The 15,140-nt window shown below is 31.1% G+C and overlaps 2 protein-coding genes across 2 annotated transcripts in view; both read right to left on the reverse strand.

Annotated features, from left to right (window-relative positions):
• Positions 1–23: 23 nt before the first annotated feature.
• Positions 24–3,294, reverse strand: LOC124951824 (stress-induced-phosphoprotein 1). Its single transcript, XM_047500737.1, has 3 exons — positions 3,100–3,294; positions 1,283–2,814; positions 24–1,199 (listed from the first exon to the last, which is right to left on the reverse strand). The coding sequence occupies exons 1-3, from the start codon at positions 3,106–3,108 to the stop codon at positions 1,127–1,129; spliced, it is 1,614 nt and encodes a 537-aa protein (XP_047356693.1). The 5' UTR covers positions 3,109–3,294; the 3' UTR covers positions 24–1,126.
• A 4,311-nt stretch (positions 3,295–7,605) lies between these two features.
• LOC124951826 (NF-kappa-B inhibitor cactus) overlaps positions 7,606–15,140 on the reverse strand; it is an 8,013-nt gene continuing 478 nt past the window's right edge. The window contains exons 1-3 of the mRNA XM_047500740.1: positions 14,272–15,140; positions 11,395–11,747; positions 7,606–8,378 (exon numbers count right to left, since the gene is read on the reverse strand). The exon at positions 14,272–15,140 is cut by the window's right edge and continues 478 nt beyond it. Coding sequence (XP_047356696.1) covers positions 7,981–8,378; positions 11,395–11,747; positions 14,272–14,780 — 1,260 coding nt within the window. The 5' untranslated portion in view covers positions 14,781–15,140 and the 3' untranslated portion in view covers positions 7,606–7,980. The remainder of the gene's footprint in view (positions 8,379–11,394; positions 11,748–14,271) is intronic.

Below are 15,140 nucleotides of genomic sequence, written 5' to 3' on the forward strand. Positions count from 1 at the left end.
ATAAATACAAGAGTTTAATAAAATGAAGCGTAAAATTAGATATTTATTTACTTTTGTAAAATAACAACGAACAATAATACATGAACGGAAACAAAATTTTCAAATATTTCCCGCTTTAGCTAAGGTCCATAGACTTGAAAATTGCTGAAGGGATATCAGCTGGACGCTATTTGACAACTGATATCACGTGACATGACTGTACACATTAACGAACCTATCATAGACGAAATACGATTAATACTTTTTTTTTTTTAGATTTCGCTTCTTTTAATTTTATGCGCACTGATAGATCCCCGAATAGTCGTGAACAAACAGATTTTATAATAGATATTTATTTCAGCGATAATGGGCAGTGCAAAGTCGGGTGAATTATCATTACAATTAATGATGGAAGTTGATTATATATTAAGTAAAATTTACAATTTACTTAACTATAATTGAATTAATCATATAAATATAATGAATAATGCTTCTTCAATATTTTACGACGAAATTATTTATTTCATGATAGAGATTTTAAGATTAAATTATGCCAATGTTAAAGATTATCGTTCCCACTAAACATACATGAACATTTTCTGCTTATTTCAAGTATTATTTGTCCATTCGAGCAATAATTCAACTTTGAACTTAATTTGTATTATTAGTTTCTATTAACTAACTTAATTTGCCCTTTAATAGATGCTTTTTACGACTAGCACTCACAAAGAGCAGCTTTATTATAAAATGGTGCAGACATTATTACATCTGCAATTGAAATTCTCTTCTGGATTAAGTATTTTACTGCTTACATAAGTAGATATAATAAAATGTACTGCAGATAATCGGTATAACAAGTTTCCTGATAAAAAAAAAAAAAAAAGAAAAATTGAACAGTGATATGACTGGTTCATTGCATATGCATTAAAATGTTTTACGACAAAATCTATACTTAAGATAGTTATCTTGAATAAAGATATATGACTAAATCTTTGTCAAGCATTCAGCAGCACAATGTGTTAATGAACCAGCAATAGATGGAAACAGAATAAACAGCATAGTGTTCTTAATGTCGAAGGAACTCAATGTTATAATTTTGGTGCTAAGTGTGTAGGCACCACACGCACATATAAATGTCCTTGTATTTTTAATGAATGGCTATAAGACCAGATTCCAAAAGCTTTTGTAATTTGGCAGCTATGTCAGGATTCTTTAAGTGACTGTAAAAACATAGAATATTAAATATGGAAATATTTTTTTTTTTTTTTTCATAATTCTTTGTACGATTTTTCAATATACTTACTCTTGTAAGGCTCGTGGATCACTTTGCATTTGTTCCAAAATCAATCTCATGGCTGGATCTCGTAAAATACTTTGAACTTCTGGATCTGCCATTGCTCTTTTTCTAACTTCTTCAGGATTTGAACTAACGGAAACGGCACACGAACGATAGCCTTCCAATGCCTCACTGTTTGATGGATCTAATTCCAATGCTTTTTGATATGCTGTTAGTGCCTTGCCCTGCTGTTGCATACCTTGCAATATCTTTCCTTTCCTAATCCAACCTTTAATAAACTTTGGATCTATCTCAACACATTTTTCACAGTCTTTCAATCCAAGATCAAAAGCTGCTAATTTTGTATAACAGGCTGCTCTATTACTATAATATTTAGGATCATCTGGATTTCTTCTAATAGCTTCGGAATAATGTTTTATTGCTGCAGGATAATCACCATCTTTGTACTTTTGATTTCCCAATTCCTTCTCTTCTTCTGCTTTAACAGGATCAATATAAGCTTTCCTTTCTTCTTCCTTTATAATTTTATCTATATCTGATAATAATGTCTTAATCTCTGGTGTTCTATGTTCAGACATTGATTTTTCATAATATACTTTAGCCTGTTTCCAGTTTGCCATTTTTTCATATGCATGACCAATTCTAGTAAATGCTTTAGCTATGAGTTTAAAATCAGCTCGATTTTCTCTCCCTACCTCAATAGCTTTTTCACATTGAGCAATACATTTTTCATATTCTTTCTGTTCAAAATATACTGCAGCTATATTAAGCAAATAAACAATTTCTGTTGGATCAAGTTCAACTGCTTTATTATAATGTTGAAGAGCTTCCTCAAAGTTTTTCTTTTTATAGGCCTCATTACCTAATTTCTTTTCATTCAAAGCATCTCTTTTCTCTACTGGTAAGTTTTCTTCTTCTTTTTTTTCTACTTTAGGCTCTGGTTTTGATTTTGGAGGTTCAGGTGGTTGTTCTTGGTCTACTTCCATTGTTTCATCTACACCTAAAAGTACTCCTAGAGTCGTAAGTATTCTTGGATCCTGAAGATTCAAACTTAAACTTTGAGGATTAGTACGTAGTTCTTGTAATAATTTTAAATATTCTGGATCATTTACGTAAGCCTTTGTTCTAGAATCATTTGCCAATTTTTTGAGAAGATCAGGATGATTGAAAGGATTGAATCTGCTTGAACTTTTTTGTGCCTTGACATCAGCCAAACTCGCTTTCATTTGGGCATTGTCAGGATCCAACATTAAACCTTTTTCATAAGCTGCAATGGATTCATCTAATTTACCCAAATATGCAAGAGCGCTACCTTTGCGAGAATATCCCTTTCCCCAATCAGGTTTCAGGTTAACAGTTTTTTCGGCATCTTCCAAAGCCTTCTCATACAATTTTGCTTTTGCAAATGCTGCAGAACGATTACTATACAAAACATGATTATTACTATCCAAAATTATGGCTTCAGTATAATTTTTGATGGCTTCATCAAATCTACCATCTTGCAAGGCAGCATTTCCTTTCACTTTCAATACAGATACCTACGCAGGAATTAAACACCATTAATCCAAACCCTTAATAAGTTATGTTGATCAAAAAAGAAATTTAAAATTTCTTCTCGTAGATCGCAAAAATTCATATTAATGGCATTAAATCTATTTGAATTTATTAACAAAAAGACAAATAAAGGATGAAAAGTTTTATATTATTCTTACACCTACAATCGATGTATGGTTTTATTAAAGACGACAATGCGTGTTCTAATTTAAAAATATTAATGCGTCTTTTTTACGATGCTGAAAAAAAATTCAACAATAAACATTTACCTTATCCATAACGGTCGATGTATAGCAAAGAGAATTATCGTTTTATAATATTTGGATTATAACTCACTCTCTCACTCTCTCTTTCTTTCTCTCTCTCTCTCGCGTGTACAAAAATTTTTGATGACTTGTGAATGTGATGTCGTGCCGGTGCAGATTTCAGAAAGCTCCAGAAATGGACAACTAGCGCCTCTCAGTGTTTATCACGAAAACATTTCTACGTATAGAATAGTATCTTCCTTTACATTCGACAGTATTTTCTAGTACATTCTGAAGCGTTGCTTTTTGTTATAGTGCTGTCATCTTCGCCATGGTCGATGCAAAACAAAAAAAAAAACTGAACGAAGCATCTATTTGTTCATTAAAAAAAAAAAAAAAAAAAAAAAAAAAAAAAAAAAAAAAAAACGAAATAAAATATTCATAATTATATCAAATTTATACATCTTTTTATTACAACCATCGATTAAATAATTTATAGTTCAATGATGCGTATTAATTGTCGACCGTCGGTATATCTATATTTATTTTAAGATTTATAAATATTAATCCTGACGTTATTTGTACCGTATAGATTACGACATATATATATATATATATATATATATATATATATATATATATATATATATATATATGTACGTATGTACATACGTAGGTACTGTGTCCTACTTTCAACTTTTAATATATATCTTTACGTAATGGCAATTATTTTCTAATCGATATTGTTTTATATAAATCGAACTTATTCGACGCAATATTCGTCGATATATTTAAATAAAAAGATCACTTGTTTTTTTTTCTTATTTTCATTTCATTATTGCAAAGTAAAATAAAAATTAAACAATCGTTAGTTGACGTTAAGAAAATATTTGTTGTATATTTATAGAAACTTGATTCATTAAAAATTCTACAATATTTGTGACTGCACTTCATGATGACGTCTTCTGATAAATCATTTTGATACCAATGACGTCTAGACGATATTTATTATACATATATGTATATATATATATATATATATATATATATATATATATATCATTTAAAGAAGGCGAGAAAAATCATTGTCTTATGTTATATCAATTTTTCGAATACTTTGTTGAATTTTTTGAAAATTATTCGACGAAATCAAACTATATTGATCTTTTAATGGCCTACTAGGATCCCTATAGTTCTTCGTAGAATTTGAAAATTTTTATTTCAAGCATTATACAAAGACATAAATTTTTCTCGGCATACGTCAATAAGATATTAAATAATTATAAATTACTTAACAAAGCCGCACGACAATTTGGTCATGCTATTGTTCTTTGAAAGTTGGTATTTCCGATAGTAAATTGAAGCAACTGGGGTTTTCCAAGCAACCCGACCTGTTGCATAGTTCTTCATACCTTAGAGTCTGTTGACCCTGAATGAAGACTATATACAATTTCTTAACATTCGAATGAATTCATATAATTGAATATATATGAGTTTCAATCTTGAGGATTACACCAAAGGAATACCGCGATCTATATTAAAAATAATATATAATAAAGTCTTTTTTCTTTTGCAAATAAGAGAAAATGATTAGAAGTTTAATATTGAATATAGTTTTATCCTTTCCTTTTTTCTTTTTTTTTTTCATGATGTATTTTAAATCCTTTAAAAACTTACCTTACCCTTAATTTTTAAAAGCGAAACAAAAATTCACATTTTTTTTTATTGCACACCAGCATGAAAAAGTAGTGAGCAACGTTACCGACCTAATAATAATGCTAATTGAATAATAATAATAATAATAATAATAATAGTAATAATAATAATAATATTATTATTATTATTATTATTAATTGATAATACACGTCTCTCTCATTGAACGCGTATTTCGCGTAAGAATTTTAATTCGTGACAATTAAAAAAAAAAAAAAGGAGGAAGAAGAAAAAAAAACAATGAAGCGCGATAAATTGAAATAACTTTGGTCTATTCAAAGAAATATTTTAGTAAGCTATATGAACACATCATAGAAATAGCTAAGTACTTCTCTTTCGCGTGTTATCGACGAATCATCATCGTCTTCTACGAACGGAAGGGGATACTATAATTACAAGTTCTGTTTTATGCCTTCGAGACAAGCAGACGATTCGTGGCAAACTCCTTCCTCCTTCTCTAATCCAAATATAATTCTAAAGGCAGCGCAAAAACCGTAGACCAAACTCCCCCAAAAAGGAATAAGTCTGACGGATTCTTAGAATATCTAGACCGTTACACAGCGAGCTGCTAACTCGAAATAGATTTGTGAAGTCGGTGTCTTTGCTCCATATTTTTACCTTGCTTTGTAAAATTAATCAGCTAAAATATACATATTTCTGATACTTATTATTACAAAATGTCGTTATGAAATTAAACATAAAGGGATTGATTGCTTATTAACTTACATAACAAATAATTAAAACAATAACGTGATTATATAGAACCCCGAAAGGCTTTTATTACTAAAAAATAATTATGGACGTTATTTAATAATAGTCTGTATGTTATATACGGTAAAGTTACCATTTTCTCTCTTTCTCTCTTTTTTCTTTTTTTCTTTTTTTCTTCTTCTTCATTTTTCATTCTTTTTTGATAAAATTACTAGTAAATAATCTATTTAACGATTCTAAAAAGGAAAATAGAATTATATGTACAATGGGAACGATGAATATAACTGATATAATAATCTACGAAGATAACTTTCTTCAGGCATCGCTAAGGCCACGTTAAGAGTAAACGAATCGACGAGAATACATCGTTCACAAATATCATACTTAAATATAATGTTCTATATGAGCTACTAAACACATAAATAACTATGTACACTAATTTACCTAATGATAATAGATACTTGATTAACATTATTCCAATTGAACATACATACATATCGAATCAAATTTATGTTATATTTTTGTGTGGGATATACAAAGAAATTCACGCAAAAATAGAGGAGATTGCGAGGAGCAGCAGCAGCAACGTCGAATTGATATTTCTTATTTCATTAGTTAGAACAACGAACCTTTGGTAACAAAAATAAAGGGTGACAGAATAGTGAATCGATTCTTTTTTCCTTTTTTTCTTCTTTTTTTAATTTTTGATATATTTTATAATAAATATTTATTAAATGATTTAGTCCTTTTGTACCATAGAATGTAAAGAATAAACTGTAAAGAATCAATAACTGTAATTATTCCGGCAAAAATTGTTTGTAACGCTATATAGGATAAATGTATACATTACATATCTATACATATATTCATCCACTCATACATTCTCTCTCTCTTTCTCTCTTCACACTTATATATCTACACTTATTAATTCCTCAATTGCCGAAAATTTCCGTAGCATATCTTACATTATGCAGTATATATATAAATATACAAATGTATTTTCGTGAAAGTAAAAATGAGAAAAAGAAAAAAGAAAAAAGAAAAAGAAAAAAAGAAAAAAAATCGTAAGCTAATTGAATTATTCAAGCCAAACTCAAAGTCAAGATTGTACATTTAAAAAAAAAGATTGAACGTTCAATGAAGAATGGAGAGATCATTAATGTAATGCAAAGTAATGCATAGCACGAACGATCTGCCATTGATCGTTTATATAAACAAATTCAAGACCATTATTTCTTCTACATAGGAGTATATAGTAAATAAGAATACGATGGAAAAAAAGAAGAGTCTGAGAGTAAGACTAAAGGAAGTTTACAATGAAACGAAAAGAATGTTAAAAATGATGAGATAAATGGAAAGGTAGAAAAAGAGAGAGAGAGGGAGAGAGAGAGAGAGAGAGAGAATGGAGAAAAAAGGAGAAAGCTTCTGGATACCTAAGGGATTGAAGGCAGGGATTTAGAAGAGAAAATAAAGAGAGTTAGGTCGGGTGAAATAAAGATAAAGGAAAAAAAAAAGATATGAACTCTGGCCTATGCAAACGACATAGTAATATTAAGCGATGACAAAGAGAGAATTAAAGGAACCATGACGAGATTGGAGAAATATTTAGAAAAGAAAAGGTTCGAACTTAATCGAAAAAAAGAAAAAAAAAAATAAATAAAAATGATAAGGTACATGAAAAGAAGGAGGTAGATTAGTTAGGTAGTAGATTTAGTTACAAGGAAATAATGATCGTTTCAACGTCATCTTTTACTTCTTATTAAAAACAACCTCATTGAATATTTCAAAAAGACTAAGCATCTTTGACGTCTATATATATGACAAATATAAAAATATATAATTGAAAAGAGAATTTACGAGATATAACTATGAAAAAATTCGACAACGAATGAAACAAACGAACGAGGGAAAGAAAATTCAAATGTGAGCAAATCTATGGGAAATAGAGACTATATACATGGGATAGCTCACATTAGTGTTATATACATAGCTAACATTAAGTGTTTTGCCGGAATAGCTATCGACCTAAATTGTATTCTCATTAAATGGGACAAAAGAGCTGATTCTTTTAACGAAAAAAAAAAAAAAAAAAAAAAAAAAAAAAAAAAAAAAAAAAAAAAAAAAAAAAAAAAAAAAATCGTAATTAATGAAACTTCACTGTTAGCAGAGGAATTTCGTTTCATTTGTTTTAAAAAGATAAGTTTCCTTTTTTGTATTTTAGATTAGCCTTTATGAAAAGTTGATAATATATATTAAAAATAACTTTAAAAAAAAGAAAAGAAAGAAAAAAGGAAAAAAAAACTATATGTATATATAGTTTTTTTTTCTGTATAATATGTATCCTAAGATTGAGGATATAAACATATATATATTTCGATAATTGCACTATGCAGATCTACTATCTTCTTGAAAAAAGAACAAAAAAAAAATAATAATAATTCCATTTTATCATTTCATTCCTTCGCTCCTCCTCGTTTTCTTTTATACCCTTACGCCAACAACGTTTTGTTGTTTGAGCCTTGTTATCGAGGGTAGATAATCGTTAGTTGGTCCATCCTCGTCATCGCTTTCTTCGGAATCGGTCTCGGGAAGAGGCTCTGGAGTGGCACCCAGTCTAACGAGTTCCCTAGCAAGTTGTCCATCGAAGCAAAGAGCATACTGATAAACGGTAATACCCGCGTACGTTGGCGTATCCAAGCAAGGTCTGCATTCATGCAGTAGAAAGGATACCACAGATCGGCAGCCACGTTCGACGGCTAAATGAAGAGCAGTCTTGCCTGAGAGTGCTTCGCGTGCCTCAAGATCAGCGCCAAGTCTGACCAACAAACGTACTAGTTCAACCTGACCACCGGAAGCGGCTATATGCAAACACATTTCTCCTGAAAAATAAACGAACGATATTGTTGATAGGAAATCATTATTATTTTTCTTCTTCGTCAGTCTCTAATTATATTTTCATTTTTTACGAATAAATCTTTGACTTAAGATTTTTTCCACATATGTATCTACCTAACGATGAAAAGAGATAAAATATGAGCTATATTTTGATCTAAAATTGTGATTAGGAAAATTGTAAGAAAAAAAAAGAAAAAGGAAAAAAAGAAAACAATCATTTATATTAAGACTTTTCGATACGACTTTCATTGCCATGCGCAGAGGAAAGGGGTAATATAGGGAGAGAATGGGAAAGAAAAGGGGAGGGGATTGCATTTTATTTGGAACGATCGCAATCGCGTCACATGCCTTTAGAAGATATACATAGAACTAGGAAGATGCCGGTGAATCATTGTCGTCGGAGGTTTGGCCGGAGTCCCGGGGTCCAAACTAGGCTCGTACCGATCAAAGTGACCACTAAAATTAGATATCCCTCGAGTTAGCGCGACGGCGACGACCGGTGCATTGGCGGAATTTAATCCAAAACACGTGACCATATGACAACAATATGAAATCGAAGATAAAAATATTTCATGGGAACTACGCCGAGCTACGGGAAAGTTCATCTTTGTAAACAAAAATAAAAAGGGTATTAATAATAATTTTTTCTTTCTTCAAATTGCATGTATTCTTCGTGACGTTTCTAAATACTTAATTCGATGGTCACGATCATTTTCCACTTCGGACATTACGATTCGTTATTTCTATTCTTGAAATAATAATGATACGCGTTTATGGTCCACTATAGTCGACGCCATTGTGGGGTTTTCCGAGGCCGCCAACCGGTGCAGGAATAGCGTGGCACGTAAATAGTCTTACAAGTATTTTTAAATATCAAAAACATCTGCTTTGGCTTCTGTCTCATCGTCTTCGTGATGTAACGCACGCGCTCGTACGATACATCAAAATACCATTGAAATTAAGAAACACAATTTTCTTTTTTTTCTCCTTTCTTTCCTTCTTTTTTTCTTCTACGAATATTCAAACGAAAAAAAAAAAAAACAAAACAAAACAAAAAAAAGAGCAGGATAAAAATTGAAAAGAGAACTTTCATGACAGTACTATTATCGAAATCAACCATTATTTTGAATGGAATAAAAATAGACAAAAGAAAGAAGTAAAATAAAAGATTAAGTAACGAAGAACTCTTCGAGCAACATTTTGTCACAATCTAGAATTGTCTATTACCTACAAGAGGATGATGCGTGTAAAAAGAACGACGTAGTACAATCGTGGCTGAGGCATGACGCTACTATGTGGGAATTCCAAGAAACTGAAAAAGTTTGTTAAACATTTCCCGATGAAGTCTATTGACTTTTGAACGGTACCGACTATTTTTTGTGCATTATATGTCAGTTTTGAATAGAGAGAGAAAGAGAGATACAGAGAGAGATAGGAATCACAAAGAGGTATTGTAAAAAAATGCTTACGAGAAAACAAACGTGTAGGTTGGATGAAGAAGTTGGACGAGAAGGGAGAACGTACTCGACAATGGGAAAGTCTAGTGACTAAACTTTGAAATGTGATGACTTTGAGAAATCGTATATTTCTCATAGAACATTCTTTTCATTTTTATTTATTTATTTTTTTTTTTTAATCGAACACCTCCGATTTATGATGAATAATAAAATTCCAATACGATTGAGGAATATTAGATATTATTCTTATATAACATTAAAGTTTAATTATTATTCACCCCGCATATCGAGTTACCGCAAAAGTATGATCCGAATGTGTGCGAACGCGCAATATAATGATACAAATGAAATAAACAGAAACTCGTAAACAAGTCGTAAAAACAATTGTCATATATTCGTCACAATTTTTCCGTAGATCGTAATTTGGTTAATACATATCCGCGTCGATACGCCGTCACGGTCTTTAGGGATTTCCCCAAGCGATTGGAACATACTGTATTGATTGTGACGTGTAAAAAAAAAAAAAAAAGAAAAAGAAAAAGAAAAAACAGACGTTTCAAGATTAGTATCAGCTCGTGACACAATTGATAATTGAAATGTTATCTACTAACTCAGGCCTAATTTCAAAGATATATTGAATAATACGATAACTTTAATTTTTACAAGTATATATCATATATAGTATATTTTCGTGTGTGTGTGTGCACGCGTATGTGTCATTATCTAGGAATTTTATCGTAAATCCCTTATAATATGATCAAAAGAAATGGTTTTTCGAACAAGAATTCAATTTAAATCAATTAAAATTTTCCTAAGAGTCTAATATCGAACTATAATGGAATTTCCTGACCATTTTTGTGGTATGATCTTGTAAGGTATGCGCGCGCGCGCACGCACGTATGCGAGAGAGAGAGAGAGAGAGAGAGAGAGAGAGAGAGAGAGAGAGAGAGAGAAAGACTCCAGATGGTACATACATTCGTCGATGAAATCATGGGAAATCCACGATTATCCACGAGTATATAATCGACAAAGACAACGAAGGATTCCTGAGACCATTTAAAACGTACAACAATTTACGAAGGATTATAAATGTTTCATTCTTGTAATGCGATTTCTATGTCCATTTAACAAAGTTTTTCCTTTATATATATATATATATATATATATATATATATAAAATAAATAAACAATATGCTAAGCATACAATAATGTATTACTTTTAGAAGATCATTTGGAATAAATATATTAATAAAAATGAAGAATAAACATACATATGTAATGTGTTAGGATACGATGCTGTTGAATTTGGCTAAGTGAATAAATCTCAAATTTAGGAATCAACGTAGCAAATCATTCTACTTCTAGATAATATTCTAGATAATTTTTTTTCTCTTTATATAAGACAACTGGTTTTAAACATAAAACAGAGTTCTTCTCCTTCCCCTTCTCTTCTCTCTTCTCCCCTCCTTCGCCGCCATTATAATTATCCAATTCAAAATTAAAAACGATTGTAACATAATAAAATATTTGACGGATCGCTTACCATCGTAGTTTCGTTGTTCTAAATTTTGCGGCAGTGCTGGTATCTTCTTTCCAAGTAGAAGATAATTTCTTTCGACCGGAGACAAGGGATCGGTTAAAGCCTTGGCGCAACTCAAATCGCCGTTCTCGCATGTTAAATGAAGTGCCGTGTTACCACGGAAATTTCTCAGGGATGGATTTGCACCTGCCAATATCAAACGTCTAACGATTCTCGGTTGACGCGTTAACACGGCCAAGTGTAATGGTGATTGACCGTCGTCATTCAAGATATCGAGCAAGCACGGATGAGGTGCCATCCTAATGAGACTGAACGCGGCCTCCAAAAACCCTTGAACAATTGCAATATGTAGCTGCCTGAAAAAAGAAAAGAAGAGAAAGAAAAACAATGAAAATATCTCCACAATTCAACGTATACGATTTTGCAATATCATAGAATTTTTCTCTTTCGTAATTATGAGGAAATATTAATTATAATGAAAATATGACTAATATACATATAACATTGTAACAAACAAATTAAATAATCTTAAGTATATTTCGACATCGTTCAACGTTCAAATAGCCAAGTTCAAATAATATCGGAGCATCGGTTTACATTATCATTTGATCGAAGAATAATGTGAATAGTATTTAAGATATAATAAATCGGTTAGGTTCGAGTATCGATTATCTTTATAGGAAATAAGATCAACGGAAATTTTTTGAAAACCGATTTTTAATTTCAATCGATGTAAATAACAATATTCAAATGCTATATATTAATAATTGAATGTTCGATTTTCTTCAATTACCGATCACAAGGCCCTAACAAGATATATCTATTATTGATGATGTGACCGGTCATTGAGCTCTCCTCAGTTATCTTCTATATATATCTATATATTCTGATATTGTAAACCATTACAATAATGTTTACACTACATGAGATTAGTTCGCGAGATCATCAGAAATAATGGCATGATGCTATAAACATATCCAGTTATCTCTCTCTCTCTCTCTCTCTCTCTCTCTCTCTCTCTCTTTCTCTTTCTCTTTCTCTCTCTCATGACCGAACTTGATTTGACAAAATTGTTACAATACTTTTGTATTAAAAATGTCTTCCTATTTCATTATATTCGATTTCGTAATCACGCGATACGTAATTCTTATATAATCTAACATGCATATAAAAATATTGAACAAGAAAATCGAAAAAAGATCTTTTGCAATTATCTTCGTAAAAATTTCAATCTATTATTACAATATATATCACACATTTTTTGATACCTTATCGAATATTTAACATTGCGGGAGAGAGAGAGAGAGAGAGAGAGAGAAAAAGAAAGAGAGAGAGAGAGAAAAGTGATAATGGTGGGAGGAGAATAAGGGGAAATACATACACGTGGTATAACTGTTTATAATAATGAATAGCCGTATATTTATCAACATATTGACGGAAAAGCTATTAATTCTTCGGAAAATTTCGTCATATTATTAACGATTAGAAATTAACTTGTAATATCTTTCTTTCCCATTGAAATCTCGGTTAATTCCCGAATAAAGCATTCTTAGAGAAATTTTAACTAATCCTGAATCAGTTGGATACGCGGACATTCTCGATAAGATATCTTCCTGGAAAAAAAAAAAAAAAAAAGAAAATATATATATATATATATATATATATATAATAAACAAAAAATCCAAGCATCCTATTTCTCTATAAAAATATAAATAAATTAACGTTGATTTTGATTAGACAAAGTTACAACTAACGATATTTTTAACTGTCGCAAATCCGTAATAAAGTGAAAGAAGGTACTATGGTTAAAAATAATACGGGCAATATAATTGAATCGATCAAATGAATCTATCAAATTTGTATTTTTTTCATGTCTTTACGAATAACTCTCTCTCCACCTCCCTCCCCCAACCCCCGTCCCACGTGTACATATATAAATATAAATAAAGTATGACATTGGAAATTGTAATCGAAGATTGTAAATTTGTTAAAAGTAAATTTTTTGAAAAGGTTTTTTTTTTTTTTTTTTTTTTTTTTTTTTTTTTTTTTTTTTTTTTTTTTTAATGAAATTAAATTATATGAGTTAATAACAATGTTCGATAATTATTCCACAAGGAATGGCATTATCGAAGCAAACAATAGCTGATAACACTTAACGTCTATCCTAGAATTTTTGATTGGCTGAAAAGTGTATGTATGTGTATGCGCGCGTGCCCGTATTGTGTTTGTTTGAAAAAGTAGAAGCAGAGAGAAAAAATGTATCAGGCACGTGTCTTGTAGTAAGAAAATTTTTTTTCTTGACGAGTTTGTCAAAAAACGAAAAAATAAGTCGATCAAGTTTTTAAGAAAGACAAACAAATGTATTTATTTCTGTTAGAAGTTGTTAATCGTCATGAAATTAATCGTTATTTGTTATATCAACAAAATAAAGTCGAACAGATATACGTGGTACTACTAAGCAAAAATCTGATTGATAGAGCTTACGAAAAAAAAGAAAAAAAAAAAAAAGACATCGGAATGACGTATGTCAGCAACTTATGTACAATAATTCATCTTTCTCTCTCTCTCTTGTTCTCCCTCTTATGATTTCTTATCAACAGAGGAACATTCAGCAGAAATTTGAAATAAAAGATAAAAAATATAAAAATAAAAAATTTCAATTAAGTTAAATAAAACTAATGTCAAGATCGTTACGTAAAACTAATATACGTATTTCGTTCGAAATTATTTTATAAATAGGCAAATAAAGTTAATATGTACAGTGCATTAACCTTGATAACAAATGAAAGAGAGAGAGGGGGGAGAGAGAGGAGAGAAAAAAAACAGATAATAATTAATATTAAAATTTTTACGAACGATTACAAGTAAATATCAACTTACGTGTCTCCTTCATCGTCCTGAGTGTAGTAAAGCTGCCAAGGTTCATCGTTATTGATTCTCTTTTCGTGATTTTCAGACGTTCCGACATTTCTCTCAATGATCGGAACTTTGACTCCTTGAGGCAATTGTTGTTGTTCAAGAATACCGATTTTATGATCGGAAAGAGGTACAAGTTCAATGGTGGGCTCGGTTTGTACCTTCCCACTCGCCAAAGGATTCAAAGTTACTTGCTTTAACGTTAACTGGCTCAAGCTCTCGCTGAGACCGAGATCTACTCCACTATCCGCTCTCATTGGTTCCGGCGCAACGGCACCAATATCCGGTAAAACGTCCAAATCCGAACAATCGAGTTCGGAACTAATCTGCAGATTTCCACCGGAAAGGAATCCAGAATCAATGCGACCGGAGTCCTCTCGTTCTTTCTGCCACTTTTCCTCAGTGATATTGTCTGCAACATTATCCCGATGTTCTGTCTGTTCAGCATTTCTTCCCGACGAAGAGTACCACATTTTTATCTTGCGTTTTTGTTCTCTCTTTTATTCGTGCTAATACCTTGGACCTTCCTCCTCTCGTTTTTCTTCGTTCTAATAACACCACGCGATGCGTTTACAACGTGGTTATATATATATGCAAATTTTTCTATGTATTTATGTGTACTTCGTTACGATTGATATTATAGTCGCAGTCTCACACACGAAAAAAAGTATAAGATCAGAAAAAAGAAAAAGAACTCTGTGATGAAATTTCGAAAGAACCGATGATTATTCGTTTTTCGCACGAACGATTGTCGTGCGTCGGGTTATACGTATATAATTAATGTCGTCGTAGTCGTTCGCTTAGGACGCACCGATCCGTATAAACTCGGACGA

Source organism: Vespa velutina, chromosome 9, assembly GCF_912470025.1.
Source record: "Vespa velutina chromosome 9, iVesVel2.1, whole genome shotgun sequence".
Taxonomy (NCBI): domain Eukaryota; kingdom Metazoa; phylum Arthropoda; class Insecta; order Hymenoptera; family Vespidae; genus Vespa; species Vespa velutina.